At 44.1% G+C, this 17,665-nt stretch overlaps 1 protein-coding gene and 1 long non-coding RNA gene across 8 annotated transcripts in view; both read left to right on the top strand.

Moving 5' to 3' along the window:
* Nucleotides 1–3,957, top strand: part of SHQ1 (SHQ1, H/ACA ribonucleoprotein assembly factor) — an 82,755-nt gene extending 78,798 nt beyond the window's left edge. For all 7 annotated transcript variants that reach the window (XM_014605227.2, XM_014605239.3, XM_059716093.1 and 4 more), the window contains exon 12: nt 2,775–3,957. In XM_014605227.2, the coding sequence (XP_014460713.1) occupies nt 2,775–3,420 (646 nt within the window). In that variant the 3' untranslated portion in view covers nt 3,421–3,957. The remainder of the gene's footprint in view (nt 1–2,774) is intronic.
* A 5,345-nt stretch (nt 3,958–9,302) lies between these two features.
* Nucleotides 9,303–11,845, top strand: LOC109286184 (uncharacterized). The gene is made up of 2 exons (XR_002094139.1): nt 9,303–9,380; nt 10,009–11,845. It is a non-coding gene; the product is annotated as an uncharacterized LOC109286184 (long non-coding RNA).
* The last annotated feature ends 5,820 nt before the right edge of the window (nt 11,846–17,665 follow it).

The following is a 17,665-nucleotide window of genomic DNA, read 5'->3' as shown; positions in this document are numbered from 1 at the left end:
TTCTTGTTTTTGAGGAAAATCTAGATGAAGATGATTGGGTGGGAAGTCTTATGAATAAACCGCTCTGGGATTACTTAGCGAAGTAAAGTTAGCTTACTGAATAATTTAAACAGAGTGGCATCGTGTATTTGCATCAGGGGCTCACAGATAAGTCTGGTTCAATATTTATGCTCAGGTTTTGGGGTTTTTTTAAAAACTTTTATAGATCTTCCACTATTCTTTATAAACGCTGTTATTTCAGTTTTCTTCTCTTTCAGTTGAACTGAGGAAGTTAACCAACAAGCCCTGTTCGGTTCAAGCTTTGCGTTTAAGTGCTGCACTTTCTCTGTAAAAATGCGTAAGAAACTGCATTAAGTTTCCCTTCCCCCACCTTTTAAATACAATTCCTTTAGGAGAAGAAAAAAATTGCACAGTCTGTGTTATACTGAGTAATTATCCCCCCTGGGAAGTAGAATATAAAGATCTTTAAAATCATTCAGCTGAGAGAACAAGCACTTTAACTTTTGCCTTGCAGGAGTCATGTATTACATTATCAGCTGCTTGCTCCAGTGTCAGTGTGTCATGCCTTGCAGGTTAGCAGGTTTTGGCAGAGGAAATGAAACCCAGTCAGTTACTGCAGGATTTATAGTAGACCTGCTGTTGCAGGAAGTGGTGAAAAGTTGATTGATAGTCTGAGGCAAAACTCTACAGCAAGAAACAGGATGTATGTTTGCTATTTATACCTGTTTTTCTTTTTTCCCCAAATTTTCAAGGCACTCTTGCTTTTTTGTTCTCTGCCTTTATAAATGTGGCACAATTGTCTGGGAAAGCATGTAATTTTATGGCTGTGGCTGCACTCAAGGAGGTTGCTAAGCTTAGAAGATGACCTCCCGTATCTGTTGTCTTCCATAGTTGCCCTTAGCTAAAGAGTCCAGACATTTGTTTCTTAGCTACAGTACTAAATACTTGCATACAGAATCCGCCACTGATTTATTCTGCAGCTCATTGTACAGCAGGTGCAGCAGTCCTGTTATGAGCGGGGAAGGAGTGTGCCTATGAAATAGAGCCATAATAAGTTGCCTGGTTTCAGCTTATTTTCTTTGAACTTTGTGTTTCGGGAGAGATCAGCTTTGGAGACTCATTGGTGTGAGTCAGTGAATTGCCTTTTAAATCTACCCCTTTTGCAGTGCTGTCTTTTTAACAAGTATAATGAACTATTTTGTATCTAAAAGAATTGTTTAATTTAAACGTGTCATTCAGAACAAGACTTGAATAGACAAGTATTTTTTTCCTGGAGAATACATTTTTAACATATAGTAATAAAAATATAAATTAACCTTATTATTGCAGCAGGATTTTTAAAATTCTTGGCATGAATCAGAATTTCAGCAAAAGGAGAGTATTAGGATCATTAAGGATGGAAAAAAGGGGTATCCAGTTTTAAAAAGTAAGCTTTAAAGAAGCATTTAAAATCAGGGGAAGGAGCAGAGTGGTTTGGAGGATGGTTGTAGATGACAGTGGTCATTTAGGAGTATAGAGGTTGGAAAGGGATGAGGGAAGTGGATTTGGAATGGGTGCATCTACATGTACATTAATGTGCCATAATTAGGATACATTAAGATTAGGACCTGTAATAACAGGTACTCATTTCAATGTGCTGTAATCGGTGCTACTGCACGTTAGCTCAGATAAACACTTTTTACATGATGTTAATGCACATTAGACTGTCTACTGCATGTTAGCGTGGTTTTTGCTAGCTGAGCTAATGTGCGGTAGAATTTGTCTTCTGCTCCTTAAGCGTCTTGTGTAGATGAGCGCACTGGGGAAGAGCCTCATATGGAAGAGTTACTCATTATAGAAATCTGGTAGCTTTCTGATAAGCATGAAAATTGTGTCCTGAATTAATTTTGATTTTGGTCTGTTGTGTTCATTTTGAAAATTTCCAGTTCTCTAAGCATCTTTCTTTTGTTGTCAATTTAATACATTTATTGTCTAAAGAACATACCTCATGTAGTTGAATAAAAACAAACTCAGAACCAGGTTTCCTAAGTTTGGTAATGTTTCCATCACAGAGGTGCTTGCTTACTTCGGAGGTATGTTGATGTACCATCATTTACGCCTATTAAAATAAGAATGTAGTAGGAGACGGCGGGGGTTGGTCAAAATGTAACCGATAAAAATTGTTAAGATAATTTGGAAACCGTCCGGTAACAAAGGAGAATTAATTGGACGGAGGGAAATGAAAGCTTAGAATAGTAAATAGTACCCCAGTCAAAAAAGCTGATCAGCTGTATTGCAAATGGATTGAATTTAGATAACACCTTGAAAAGATTTTCTGTGTTTAAGGAGCTACATTGGAGCATGGCAAACCAGAGTGCCTTTGCTCTTCCTGGATTCATGCCTAACCAAGCTGCCCTTTGGTTCAGCCGGTGCTGCTGTAATTCAACACTGAAGAGAGATGTCTCTCCTAGGAACTAGGTGGTTTCATCATTTTAAGCACAGTTGATTCCCATTTCAGTGCCTTGCCAAAACTTTTAGGGAATAAAGTACCTTCTTCTGGAAGAAAGCCACTAAGTTTGCTGAGGTAAACTGATATAATTAGCTGCTTGTATAAACCTTTGTGGCAGTGAGCCAGCCTAAAATACAAGGGATGTGCTTTTTCCATAGCAACCTGAAAAAGAAATTTGTTTACAAACCAAATAAATAGTGCGCATGGTTAACTCCATGGCAGTTGTTAGCAAATAATAGATATTTTGTTTCTATATTTTAACAGTACATTTTGTTCTTTCTTTAAGGTCCAAAAAGTTGGCAGCACTTGGTGAATCTTTGCAGCAAGCCAAAATTACTAAAGCTCACCTAGGATTTGAGCTAGAAGAGCTGGAAACAGCAGCAGTTCTAGTACAGGAGGAAGAAAGTGAGTTAAAAGCTGCCGGTGCAGTTTCCAAGCAACAGCTGCCTTCCTCTGAGTTAGAGACAAGTGACTCTGAAGAATCAAGCAGCACTTCATCATCTGAGACAGAAGGCTCTGATTCAGATGAACAAGAGTCCTCAACCAGTGAAGATGGGAAAATAAATTCTTTACAAGGCACACTCCAAGAGAAGAGGACAGCCCCACTTATTGACTGTAATGGATTAAGGCGAGAGACAAACACTTTGACGCTAGATCTTAGTAATGAAAAATCAAAGGCTCCTTTACAATCTACATCTGTTCCTGGAAAACTGATAGAGGAATTAGGAAAGCAAATGCAGACTGCAATTAAGCTTTCAGAACAGCCTGAAGGATTGGCTGCTACAAGCTACCCCGCTTTGCAGGAGAAAGGAGCAAATTGTGCAGCTGAACCCAAGATACTATCACAAGATCCTGCTGGAAAGGTAAATACATTGGATGTTTCTTCATGTAGAAACCCACTTCTTTTTCTAGACTGCACAAATGAAGATTAAGACTAAATAAATCTTGACCTTTTGGATAACTCAACTCAATGCTATAATGAGATGCTCTTCCAGCTAACGTGGGGTACAAGGAGCTGATGTTTTATCTTTCTTATTTCTGTTGACTGATTTTAAACACAAGGATGCTTTGCAGCAAATCAACAAGGCTGTTATAAAAACCATCATCATTAGATTTATTTTTACGTCAGGGATTCATCAGAAAGTAAAACGTTGATCCGTGAATGTGAGAACCATAACTTCAGTAAATACTTTTAGGAGCAGTTTTGAGAGAGGTTAGTACTGGAATGAAGGCATAGTCAAATATAACCGAGTACAGTTACCGCTTCTTTAGGTGTGTGATATCTGTTTAGTAAATAACCCACTACATGTATATGCATTTTTAATGATATTTTACAGCACTCTCATTTAAAGTATTTTATGGCTAATTTCCCCACTTAAGAGTTTAATAAATCTAAATAATGCTGTCAGGTTTTATTTTTAAATCTAAATAATGTTCATGAAGTTTAACAAATAAATGATGTTTTTGTATGTTCCTGTGTTATCTATTGGACTTATATTTCTACAGTACTTGTGTAAATAACATGCTTCAGCACTTTCAGCAGTTAGGTTTATTCTTCTGAGCCATTTATATTTTGTAAATGTGTTTCCATGCATGTATGTTATCAACAGCTGCTGTCACTTTAGAAATGAAAGGGTGAATCATTTTCTAGAAGTATTTCAGCTATGCTGTTAGCAACACTAACAGGCGAAACAGTATGATGTAGTGATCTGAGCATAGGACTGGGAGCCAGGATTTCATGACGGTTGTTAGCTTGGGCTCTGCTACTGATTTGCTTTGCATCTATGGGCAAGGGACATAGAGCATCTCAGTACCCTCCAATTCATGCCTAGAAATGCCACCGTGGAGCACTCACCATTCACTTGCTCCAGCTCTGCATGTGCCAGATTCCAGACGTGAGGCAATATAACTGCTGGAGAGTGACCCTGCCGCTGTGCCAGCAAACACTGCTGGGACCAGAACCCAGGAGCGGTATTGGGGTACTTATAGGGCTGCCCTCAGGTGGCTGTAGTGCTTCGTTTGTGGGCAGGGCATGTTTCATAGTAGGACTGTGGGTACAGCGTGGTGTGGACATGACCTCAATGCCCCTCTACTTTCTCTTCTATGCCAGTAAAGTCTGAATGATGCTTCCTATCACTCGAAAATGTGTGAGAACTACAGGTTTCCCTCGCCAACCACTGGGCTTAGGTTCCTGAAAGTTCCTGTGGTTGGCAAAACCATGGTTGGCAAGACACAAAAAGCTTATGGGAAAAATGACAGGTGGCGGGCTGATGCGCAGCCCTGGAAAACCGTCGTTAGTCAAAACTGCATACTGTAGTCACCAAAATGATATCTAGAATATTAAGCGTGGATACCGAAAACTGTGGTTGGCGAGTGAAACCTGTAATTGCATTTGAGCAAACAGCAATGGTAATAGCAGTCTCACATTGTACAAATGAAATGTTGTATTTTAAGACCTGTATAACTTACCCATAAAAGACTGCTAGAGGACAGGAGGTGGCAAGAATGGCCCCTCCCTTCTTTTAGCATAACTAACATCTCAATGATCCCATTAGCCAGTGTTTGGGTAGTTTTTGTCTACGGCAGTTTTCAGCTCTTGAAACAGGCTGGTCTGCTGCTACTCCGTCCCTGGAAAAAGGTAACTAATTGGCAGTGCAGGATTTACACGGTCCCATAGGAACTGGGCTACTCCAGCCTCAGCTCAAATTTGTTCTTCCTAAGAAGTGCCTGCTGTTGCTCCTCACCCTTTATTTATTGTTCCCAAAGCACGTAGAAAGTTGCAATCTTAAAAGCTTTAAGCTCTTAATTTCTGCAATAATCTCAGTGTGCCTGACATCAGGAGACTTTTTCTGCTCCAGCACCAACCCCCTTTTCCCTTTCTTGGTTGGAACAGCAGCCTGCAGTTGTTTCGACGATCGTAGGTATCCTTGAGTCACTTAACCACCACTTGGTTTCTTCTCTTCCCGCAAGGGTGGAGCCTTTCTCATCTTGCACGTCAGTGAGCTGTTGTTTCCCTCAGTACCAACAATCGAATCGAAATTGTAAGTGCGCTTATGCAGCATACATTCAAGAAGGAATGAGTGTGTGTATGTGAAGGAGAGAAAGAGGGAGAGAGAGAAAGTAAAAATAAAGGTGAACAGGGAAATTTCCCTTAGCTAGAAATGACGTGCAGAGTGCTGAGCTAATGCAATTTAGGGAAGGCAAGTTGCAGAAGTTAAAGGGGGCATATCTAAGGGCATGCCTTCCATGCTTTCATTTTTTCTGCCACATCTTATGGCCAGCTGCCAAGCAGAACTGTTTTTCTCTGTTTTCCCAACAGGTCAGCTGCCCTTCAGGGCCTAGTTACCTCTTTTTTTATAGTGAAAGTAATCTGTCTGGAAAATACAGAAGTGGACACTGGCTCCGGTCAGTCAGGCACTTGATCCCAAACATGTCTACGGGAATCTTTTTGGGCTGAAATATTTGCAGTATCTCTTAGAAGGGACATTGTAGCAAATCCCGTGTGGGAGGAATATACAAAAAATGGTACCATGTACATCTAAATGTTGAGGTCCTGCATTGTATGTTCCTTCTACCTCTCGTAAGACACAGTCCCCTCCAGTCATGAGTCATGGCTGTTCTGCCAACTTATTGGGCTTCCTTACTTCTCAGTCCCCTGCCAGCTTCATGCATTCATCCCCGTATTGGCCCCTATGCCTGGAATAGTTTTCTTGGTCAAGCTGCCCTTCAAGAGTCTCCCATTTCAGTTTACAGCCGATCTCCGCTCCTGCCGTCTTGCCAAGCTTGCTGTGACAGACATGCAGCTAATCATGAACGCTAATATTATGAGTACTGAAATGTAACAATTTTATGAACAGTCTGGGTGACTGATGAGAAGTTGTTGCATGTTGGGCGATTGGAATTTCCTCTAACTGTATTAATCTAACTTGCAAAGGAAGAAATAGAAGGTTTGTGACACATCTGTAATGCTCAAAATCAATGGGGTCTGGGCATGAAGGAGAAACAAAAGCTTCTCAGCGTGAACAAAGACACACACACACTTGAAAGACATTGAAAATGATCCCAGCTGTTAACTTCAAGGATCCTGGCCTCATTCAGTTTCAAACCTTGGGGTATTTTTGGCTAGTTAACAGATCAATGGGCTATAAACAGTTAAATAGTGACCTGATTCCTGTCGAGGTGGGTGAGTAACCAAGGACCTTCCTGGGAATTGTTGACGGAGAGAAGCTGACGTGGAAAGGTGTAGCAGGAGAATCTAAAGGAAGCTAATTCTGCCACGGTCTCCGTGTAGAAGGTGATTAAAGACATGATAAACTAGACATGCATATGTCCTTTATTGTTCATAAAATATTTTTTCTCTGTAATGTTTGAGAAGTCATATTTTTCTTTAAAGGAGGTGGTTTCCTTGCTGATTACCACTATCATTGCTCCAGAGGTAGCAGAATAGGAGACTCGGGGCATAAGTTAGACCTGCTGAAGTAGGTCACGTATGATACACAGGAGATTGCAGGTCTGGCCAAGAGAGTGGGAGAATCATATGACTTCCCCCACCTGAGAGTCTCATGGTGGCTGGAGACTCAATATCTTTGGGCTCATGCTTGGAGAGACCAGGAGAGGACAGAGGTACAGTAAACTGACAGTGTCCTCAGACTGTTCTGGTCACTTCACATTTAAGATCTAAAGCATGTCTAAACAGGAACAGGCAATGGCACGGGCAGAGGGGCCAGGCACCCACCAATGAGCATGAGACTCCTGAAATGGAAGCAGGTCCTGGCTAATTAAGCTGCCTGCAATGCTACAGAACTATTGCCACAAAAACACTGCAGTCTCACATTGTACAATGAAATGCTGTATTTTAAGACCTGTAACATTGCTGTGCAGCTTCTGATACAGGAGGTAGTGCATGGAGGGCAGCAGGTCTCTGAGAAGATTGCTGCCTGGCACAGTACATTTGCAGCGTAGATGTGCCCTCTAGGTTTCTGAAAAAGGTTTCAGGCTCATGTTTTGCTAGTACAAATTTACCTAGAGCTAGGGTGGCCAACTGCGGGCAGATTCTGCCAGTGTCTGCACCAGGAGGTGCAGAGCCAGCGTAGTGACTTCTATGCTGTGTCTTGCTCCCAGCTGCTCTTGAAAGGTGGGACCAAAGCTTCCCTGGGATTTCCCAAGCCTCAGCTGCCAGAATAATCAACTGGAGCTAGTAGTAGCCATCATAATTCAGAGCAGTGGAGGAGACAGAGTTACTTGGGCCTTCCTGCATCGACAGGGAAACCTCTGTTCTTCTCAGAGGGAACCCCACGTCACTTAGGGCCAGGCTCTGTGGTCCACTGGAAACCTGTTTTGCAGTGTGCAAAAGACACTTTCCCTACTGCTGCTTCCTTTGGCCCCAGAGCCTGAGGGTCTCTTGTGTCTAAAACCCTGGTGGTGTCGCACCCCTATTTTGCCTAGATGTGCAGAGAGAAGGTCACCATTAGGTCTCATTCACAGCCCCTGTCTGCTGGCAGTCCTACTACTGCCTGGGTAATTTCAGAAGGCAGTTACCGGCAACAGCTGGCAGTAGACCAGCAGGAGCAGCCTGCGTTCTTGCTCAAGGCCCCGGGAAGTCTACCCTCCTTGCTACTGCTTGGAGTCCTGCCAGCCATGGAAGGAGAGGGAATGTGTATGGCATAGTTATGACCTGGGTGACGTATGCTAGCTCCACTGCCTTCAGCGAAGTTGCGTAAGTGTTATTTGGAGACCTGGTGAATGGGAATTGGTGCTGATGGTGCCAACAGGGAATAAAACCCAGCTCACTGAGTCTTGGCTTTAGCAGGGCTGAGAAAAGTAATAGACATTTGTTTCGTCACCAGTTAGCCAGTGTGACTGAATGCACGGCGTCCAGCTGTGTTAAACCCAAAGGCACTTTGTTCTAGGATCCCTTCTATGAGCAGAATTGCACTTCCATGTGAAAAGCAGGCAGTGAAATCAGCTCCATCAAGGTCGATGGAAAATCTCTCCTGGACTTCAGCGGGGGAAGGATTTCCCTTGATACACTGTCAAAAAAAAAAAAAAGACTGAATAGTTCATATTTTTTGTTGTTAATTCAGCTTATTTTCTTTTCACCTGCCACGTTGTTTTCTTTAAAGTTTATAAACGTTTCATCCTGCCACAAATGAAGAAAGCATTGATTAGACTTGATTTACCACAGTAAATGATAAATGTGCCAGCAAAATTGATTCGCACCCCTGGAGTGAGTGGGCATGCAGGCCTCCATCGTTGACACAGCTAAATATTGTCAAAGCTGGAGCTGGCTGTCTCAAGGCTGGAGAAAACAAACAGGGAAACACATGTCAAATAGATAAATGGCTTTGCTGTTTAGAACTCTCCGTGGAGGCCATTTGTCTCCACGATAAGGAAGAATGCGCTCCAAAGCTGTGAACAGATAAGCCAGAAAAGCAGAATGAACGTGGAATTGTTTTGTAGGCCCAAAACAAATTGGACATCTTAACACTTGGAGTGAGTACCTCTCCCTATCCAGGAAAAGCATCTAATGTGAATTTGTATCTCTTTTTTTCTTAAAATATTATGATATACTGTGCCACTTAGTCATATAACAACATGTGAGCAAATGGCGTCCCTATCTGTTGTCTGACAAAGTCAATAACTCTCTGTATGATTTTTCTCATGCTTGTTGCAGATACATTTCTCTCCTTTATTGCAGTAAGTGGGTTGCAGCACACGAATGTGCTTATGTAACGGGTGGTTGTATTATTGAAATGAAATTGAGATTGAAATATTCTGATACCTAAAAATAATGCTATGCTTATTTTTTAGGTTTGGCAGCAGGGGCAGACCCTTCAGCCTTCAGGCTGTATGTTTGGAAGGCTGGCTTAGATCACAGCTGAAACTGAGCTTGGTAATGTTGGCCTACTTTTCATTCAACATTTGTCATATTGCAAAGCCACGGTGCAGTTCAGCACTATTGACAGCATTGGGAAGAAGCTCAGGACAAGAACAGAAGCAGTGTATTTTGTCAGGCCTAAGATAAGCTGGCAGAGATGAGCTTGCACTGCTCCTACCCATCAGCTTGGCACTTTTCTGAGAGCACAGTTTCTTTTTTAGATACTTTTTTGGGGGAGAGGGGGGCGGTAAGAGAACTGTCTAGTAATTGGCTGGGAGCATAACTAAGTTGGGGTGAGCGGGGCACCAGCCCCAGGCACTGACTATAAGGCAGTGCCAGAATCTTTTCCCTGGTGGTCTTGGCTATGGCAGAGGTGAGGCAGTGCTGCACCAAGCAGTGCATGTAGGGGAGGAGGGCAGGGAACATTTGCCATAGCACAATCCTGCACCCAATATGTATTCAGTGGGGGGGGGGAGAGGGAGGAAGCAAATGGGGTCAGCTTTCAGGGAGCCCAGCCTCAGGGTTGCTACTGCAGGAGCACAACTGATGCTGCCATAGCAGTGGCAACTGTAGGCCAGGTAAGGTAAGTCTTCCCTTCCACTCGCCCACACCTCTCTCCACCCTTCTTGTCCTCTGTCTGCAGTGGTTGGCAAACCCTTGGCTGCAGACCCAAGCCACGTACAGGTGTTGTGTTTCTTCACTGCTCTCCCGATAGAAACCACAAGCATACAGTATCAAGTTTCTCCTGCAGGAAACATTTCTCCTGTGAAAGAGAGCAAGCTTCCTCTTTCAAGGAGGAAGATATCTCTTGTGGACAAGTTTCTCCTGCAGGAAAGACCCCTGGACACTTCCTTAGTCGCATACAGCATGAAAAAGCAGAAACACCTCTTGGAACAACAGCTTTTCACCCGAGAGCGCCGCAACTTGGTCTGAAAGCATCGGGAAGGTACAAAGCAGCACACATCATGCCCTCTAATTGCTCGTGGACGTGTGGGAGACATGGACGAATAACTCATAAATGTTAATGAGACATTTAAGCATAAATCACCTGTATATCAAGATGAGGACAGCCCCCTGAAGTCCTTCTCCTAAGCACTCTAGGCTGTGACAAGGGGGTGATAAGGTATCCTACTTACCAGTGGCATAATTAGTTTCTGCCTTGTGTCCGCAGTTTTTGGCAATTAGCAGAAATGTCCCATTTACTACCGTAGACAACCCGGAATTCATGTTTTGCTTGATGTAACTCCTCCCACTCTAATATGCTGCATTGTCCATTCATTTGCCTAATTATGTGTATTACAACTGCATAAGGCTCACTGTAGCAGCAGGGGTCCTTACTCTGGAATGAGGAGGATGATTGTTCCATCTGTTCCTTCTGAGCTGAAGGGAAAAGCTGAGGGGGGAGGAGGGGGTGATGGTGGAGAGAGGAATTACCATTTAGTGCAGGTGTCTCTGGAAGGGGAATCCCACTGCCAGGTGCCAACAGACAGCATTGCCAACCTCCTGCGTATGCTTAATTACAGTATATTGAGACTTCCCATGTAAAATCAGGGCAGGCAGTTGCAACTGAAGTTTTGAAGCAGACACAGGGGAATGCGGTTGCAATGAATCTATCTCACTACGGAGACCCATGTTCATAATTCTGGGAGATTCATATCCCATTCAAAAATACTTGCCTGGAATTAAATGATTAATTTTAAAATCGGAATGTAGCAGAGTAAGCGCAGAAAATAGCGTCACAATATTTGAGTCTGGGAATCTGTGTTTAAATGACGACATTTTAAAATGCAAATATGGCAGCCCTTAATGATATAGGTCCTAATTCAGGACAGCATGTAAGCTCAGATTTGAACGTAACCAGAGAGAGGTAACCAAAACTCATAGGAGTGAATGCAGGTTTGAATTCTCATTCTGGCGTTGCCTCAAACTGACAATGAAGCCTTGGGTACATTTCTGCAGTCCTGTCCTCAACAGCCCTTTCCCCTTTGCCATTCCACTTAGTGTCCAATTGCTAATTCCACTTAGACCCTTTTCTGCCATGCTGCTCACAGATAAATCTAGCTGACTTATACCTATAACATCCCTCTATACTCTTACCTGTTTGTCCATTTGGCAGTGAGTATTTTGAGGTCCTGTCTTGAGTATGAAGAAAGCTCCAAGTCAGGGGTCAGCAACATTTTTGGGCCGAGCGCCGAAACCATCCACTGTCTCGACTTGTAAGATGTTGGCGTGCCAGGGGTGGATGGTGGGGGAGCCGCGAGGCACCTGATACTCATTATGGCAGCACTTTCCCCATTGTCTGCCACAAGGTGTGCATGTCAAGCAAAATGCCTTTGGATGCCATGCTCTGGCACCTGTGCCAGGGGTTACCTATCTGTGCTCTAACTCATTGTACTGTTGAAATAATGCAGGGAGAAAGGCTGGTGTAGACAAGACTTCTGCAAGGATTGCCATGTGTTATAAAGTTACAGTGTCCTGGGTGTCTCCTTTCACCTTGTGCCTTGTTGGACTAGGGCTCGTCTATGTGGATAGATTGTGTTGGTGCAAATCTAGTTGCATCAGTGCAAAAAGACCTGCATGCGCACACATGCTCCCACCACAACTCTTTATGTTGATATAACTGGAAAATTGATCCAGTGTCTTTGCTTTTGCAAAGCAGGAGTGGTTTCACACTGGAGTATGTTGTGTCTGTGCCCTGAAGTATGTTGGCAGTCCTCCAGCTGCTTTCCCACGTTGCTTTGCACTCTGCCCTGCTTGTGCAGTCTGTTTATCTATGTTGCCTTTGCTGCCCCAGGGTCATGGTGATTGGATATCATCGCCCAGTTAAAATGCTGGCATGCAGCCAGATTCACTCTGGGCTCACAGGCTCCATCACTCCACATACTTAGCAGCTGCACCCCACAGCCTTTCCCACTTTGCCCTGGGCCATGCCTGTCGGTCATGCCTCCAGCTAGATCCATGCAGAGCTCTTGGATCACCTTTTCTGGGAAGAGGTGATGAAGCTCTTGGAGACCTGATGGGAACTCTGACAGAATTGAGGAAATGGCTGTGGCAGTGGGTGAGCATGTTCACACCCAGGACCTCATCCAGTGCTGTATCAAAATCAGGGTATTGTTTACGTGAGGGTGGCTTACAACGGTCTTACAGACAGAAACTGGGCCTGTGGTCATGCTCCAGCTGCCTCTTCATGTTCCAGAGAGCTGGACGGGGTTTTGGTGCACAGGCCCTAGCTTTGACTTGGACAAAGGATGCAGAGGGCCGTATGAGTGCTGACCATGCCAATGCACCTAACACTCAGGAGTGCAATACTTCAGAACCCAACGGCCGGGTCCTGATGCAGGGACAGAGAAAACCCTGCCTATTGCCAATGTGCTGCAGAAGCCACCTGGCCCACATTGGGCGCAGCCTTAATATAAAGGAAATGGGACATGTTACGTGCTAATATATGCAGTGTGCACTTGATTTTATTCCCAATGCTGCATGCTGCCATTTTGGATGGATACGAGCTCGTGTCCTTTTGTTGCAGTCTTTCTGAGTTACGCCCTCCCTTTGTCTGCTCAAAATGGCAGGTGGCCAGTCAAGCGCTAGTCAAGCCTGTCAGCTGTAGCCCTCTTATCTTTTCTTCCTTGTGCCCTCTCCTAGTCTGATTGAGCCAGACCTATTCCCTGAGTCTGGCACACAGCAAGTGTCCTCACCACAATAGACTTCCTAAATGACTGCTGATCTCTTGTCGCAGTGCCAGGCCTCCCAACGCCCTCCCACACACCATGCCATGTGTCCATCTCTCAGCCCTACCAGATTTACAAAAGACTGTCTTGCCATCGCAATATTTATTGAAAGCCAAATATTCCGTAGTTCTAATACACGGGCATATACTGCATTGTGATCACACAGGAAAATGTGATTGAATTATGCTTCATCAGTATGTTTGTCATTGGTAAAAATCTTAGCAAGACATTTTCTTATCAGAACGTTATCACGAAGGCTCTTGTTTCCAGTGAAACCTTAACAAGGTTGTTTTAATCAATGCATGTCTTAGGCTTTTTATCAGTACAAACTTTATCAATGTGTTTCTTTAATCTTCAAAAAAAACCATTGAGCAATAATCAAACTATAACATATGGGCAATATATCACACGGTGCAGTTTACAAAGCTCCAGCATTGTTGGCTCACACGATACCCTACACACATTGCAAAACAGCATCAGTGCTACAGCACACATAGAGCGTGTCCACAAGTAACGCAGAACGGAGCACTGGGGTGTGACACCGCAGGGCAGGGCTGCCTTTTCCCTCGTCCCCACATCGGGGACTGTCCTCCCAGGCACGTTACCCTGCCAGTAATGACAGCAGTGCTTGCTTTTCTGGGTTCCTCTTAGCCTTCAGAAATAGTCTCTTTCTGTACTGCTTTCTCTGATGGGGTATGGACACCTATTGCAATAACAGGAAAGCCTGTGAATGAGCCACTAGCCTGGCCTCAGCAGTGCAGCCCCTTGCAATGTCCCAAAAGGACACAAACCCTGCACAAGAAACTGCCAGTGCCCTGATTGACATGGACCCTTCTATGGAAAAGGCCTGCATAGCAGGTAAAGCCAACCCCTCACAGCAAGAAGAAAAATACACCATGTCTTCATTGCCCCAGCCCCAAATGTAAATCTCTCCAAGTCCGATAGGTGGGTGATCAGCATTTGGTAGTTTTAGGTCTTGTTTGTGAACGACTCGGGGAGCTCCCATATTGATTTGCTGTCTCTGGGATGACTCGGGACAGACGCCCAGGAAAGCATCCTTCCTCACCCCCAAGTTCTGCAAGCACGACTTCTCCCAGACACTCCTCCCCCACCTGTTGATGCTCACGTCTCAAGCATAGACATGCTGCTACATGGAATGAGCCTGATCCAAAAACTATACAGCAAATTCCTCCTGAAACAATAAAATACAAATGCCTCCTGAAATGGCTTCTTAGTGAGGTCGTTGTTTCCTCCCAGTCTGCATTCCCACTCTTCTCGGTGCAGCTAGTGGGCAAAGCTATGCCCAGCTGGCTATGCCAAATACATGCGCACAAGTTCCTGCTTATGTTTCCATGCAGCACAGATCTGTGTAGTCCATCACCGTCCAATAGGACCAAGAAAATAACGCCTGATGTCCCCAGAGAGGTGGAAAATTGGATGGTAAGAGAGGAATCATAGAGTTTCTTTAAGAGTTGGATTTGAGATCCCATAATGCACTCCACAACAGAGACTGGGATACCACCCACAATGCAGTCCTCCTCCCCATGTGGAAGCAATGACTGAAGAAGTCAGCTCTTCAATTTAGATGCACTGTTAGCGTGAAGTCATTAAGCTGAAGAACTTCACCTCAAAGTAAACCCTTTCCTACAGACAATCCCTCCGTAAATATTGATGAAGTGCCTTGATAATTAATTCAAAGCACCCTAGATGTGCTTGTTAATGTACTTTTACTTATGCTGTGTAATGCAGTTAGTGCTGAATAGCCTCCTGCCTCGAAAGAATAAATTTGGCCATGCCCTAGAAGGTAGCATAAGGGCCTAGTGGGCTTCAGTGCAGGCTTCAAGGTGCCCAGGAGCAGATGTCAGCACAGGAACATGAGCTGTTTTCTTACCGGAGAAGGGAGGGTTTTTTTTCTCATGACCACGACTACCCCCCTGGACTAATCACCCAAGTGTGCAACCAGGTAAATTAAACTCATCCTAGCCACTGTGCTACTGGGAACAGTGGTGGCTGCAGTCCTATGCAACTGGGATAACACTATTATATCTAGGGCTGCGAGTTATCAATAATTAAGCCAATGGCATATCTTTTTCAAATGTTTCTCTATGGCTCAGAATAACGTACATGTACGTGGAGCTCCAGTACAATGCTCTAACCTGTTCTAAAGAAAAGTCCTAAATTGAGCTTTTTTGATTAATTGAAAAGCTGATGGGCACAAAAAAGGTAGCTAAGCGGTGGTGTTTGTGTGCGTTAATCAATTTGCTTTTCAAAGTAGCATAAAAACAAAAGTCTAAGGAGTTCCCACTGTGAGGTGATTTCCCTTGGTGCTGTTCAGTTCACAGTCTCAGTGCTAACTGCTTATTGTGCTAATGGTATCCTCTCACCAGAGAAAACATTATACTTCAGATCTGAAGTGGTTGGCAGCAGCTGTAATTGAGGTGTGAAGTGACTTTCCACATAAGAACATGCCTTTCAGTATTGGGTTCCTCACTTGTCTTGCCACAGAGTACCGTTAACAGAGACTCTTCAGCAATTAGCGTTTATAAATGGTCTGATAGCAGCATTTCCATTTGAGGGATTTTGTCTGGATTGCTAATACTGGGCTTCCTTCTTCAATCTCTTAAAATAAAAAGAAACAGCTACCGTTTTTCAAAGCGATGGATGTCATTCCTGGAACATGTTCTTTCAAACATAAATAACTTGGACAATGAGTTTGCTGCGTGCGTAATCCCGATGAAATCTGTTTGAAGCCAACAGTTAACTAGCTGCGAGCGGTGCAGCACGGGGAATAATTTTGTTACCCTCCTTTCTCCATCGGCATTTCTGCTCTTTAGAAACATGACCAAGATCTTCTTTTGCTTTAGTGCGGTGTCATTTTTCTGGTCAGAACTGGTTTTTATGTGAATTGCAGAAGAGCTAGACAAAACGGAGTATTAGTTACTAGGAAGGAAGACTTAAAATTACCTCTGGGAGGAATCATAAGAACACCTGCTACTTAGCATGTGTTTAATGGTAATATATATTTTTTGCTGGTCTTGAATACCGACAACACTCCCGTGCTTGCATTTCCCAAACACCAGGACGAATTTAATAGCTAGCCAACACAGGCTAGCAGCATCATATGCATCGTCTTAGTTTAGAAACTCAGGGTCTTTCTCATTTCACTTCTCTGGCAGCCTGGAGAGCCTTAGGACCAGTCTATTAAGGCCTTTTTAAAGACAGTGAAATGGCTGCTTGGGTCACCTGGAGACTGCCAGTGCCCACCCCCAGCCCGTGGTACAAGTGAGAGGAAGGATGGCTCAATGGTTAGGATACTAAGCTAGGATCTTGGAAACGCATACAGTTCCTTCCTCTACCACAGGCTTTCCTTGTGACCTTGGACATGTCACTTAGCCTTAATTTCCTATCTGTAAAATGGGGACAGTAGCACTTCTCTGTATTCTTGGGGGTTGTATGGACACATACAGTAAGATTGTGAGATTTTTAGCTTGTGGTAATGGGCACCAAGGGAGTGGGAGCGGGGTGGAGCTGACTTATCTACTACACCCAATCCTCTGACAATGTAAGAAACCTTAGGACAGCAGCGAGGTGGAAAGCAGGGCACTGGCAAGCAGCCCAGAGCTGGGCGGGCTTTTACCAATGGCTCTCCCCTGCTCTGTAGTGCAGCGCACTGCAGCGAAGATTAAACCTTCCACCTAGTTTTAACAAGCTTCCTTGTTTAACAAGTTCTTTGTACTAGTGTCCTGTTTGGAGCAGGAATCTGTATTATTGAATATCCTCCAGGCCTCCACCGGTGCTCGTATCATTGAATATGCTAAGTCCCTTAAGTTTTAATTTGAAATAGGAGTTTGCCACCACCGCTGCTACATAGCGCTGTAAATGTTGGCAGAGCAGCGTGTTGTGCTGTACTGCACAGACTGCCCCACTGCAGACCGGAGATGAGGTCCCTTCTTGTGATTAGTAGCCCACCTGGTTCTTGAGCACCCTTCTCACCCTTTGGAAGAGAACAGCGGCTTGGCAAAAGAGACTTGCACATTCAAATTCAGTTTGTCTCTCTTATGAGATATAGACACTTTTTTTTCCCCCCTTCCAAGCTTCCCTGGCTTCTTTGTACCCTTACTCTTACTTCAGTGACACCTCTGAAACACAGCCCTATCCTAGATGGAAGTGGAGGAACAAAGCAGCGCTTCATGCTTTTGTGAGTAGTGCTGCAAGAGAAGGACCAAAAATTGTGTGGCTGAAAAGGTGCCCCTACATATAGGAGACCCAAGGTGCAAGCACTGGCTTAATTCCCATGGGTAGGAAATGAGCCATTTTGAGAGCTCTTGAACAGACTTGGTTTCTACAGTGACTTCGTATAAAGCCGTTTAGCCCAGGTTTTCATTTTTTGCATCTGTTAGGTGCTCTGGTCTACATACCTTGTACTTCAGACCACTCTGCTAATTGCATTCAGTAGATTAAGACACATTGCAGAAGAACCACGCAAACTGGCATACCCGTCATCTCTTCTGAGGACAGGTAAGAAATAAAGCCAGGACTGCTACAATCTGAGGCACAATTGGAATATAAATA

The sequence above is a fragment of the Alligator mississippiensis genome, chromosome 12, assembly GCF_030867095.1.
Source record: "Alligator mississippiensis isolate rAllMis1 chromosome 12, rAllMis1, whole genome shotgun sequence".
NCBI classification, from domain to species: Eukaryota; Metazoa; Chordata; order Crocodylia; family Alligatoridae; genus Alligator; species Alligator mississippiensis.
The sequence above is the reverse complement of the archived record's forward strand: the minus strand, read 5'-3'. Positions and strand labels throughout refer to the sequence as shown.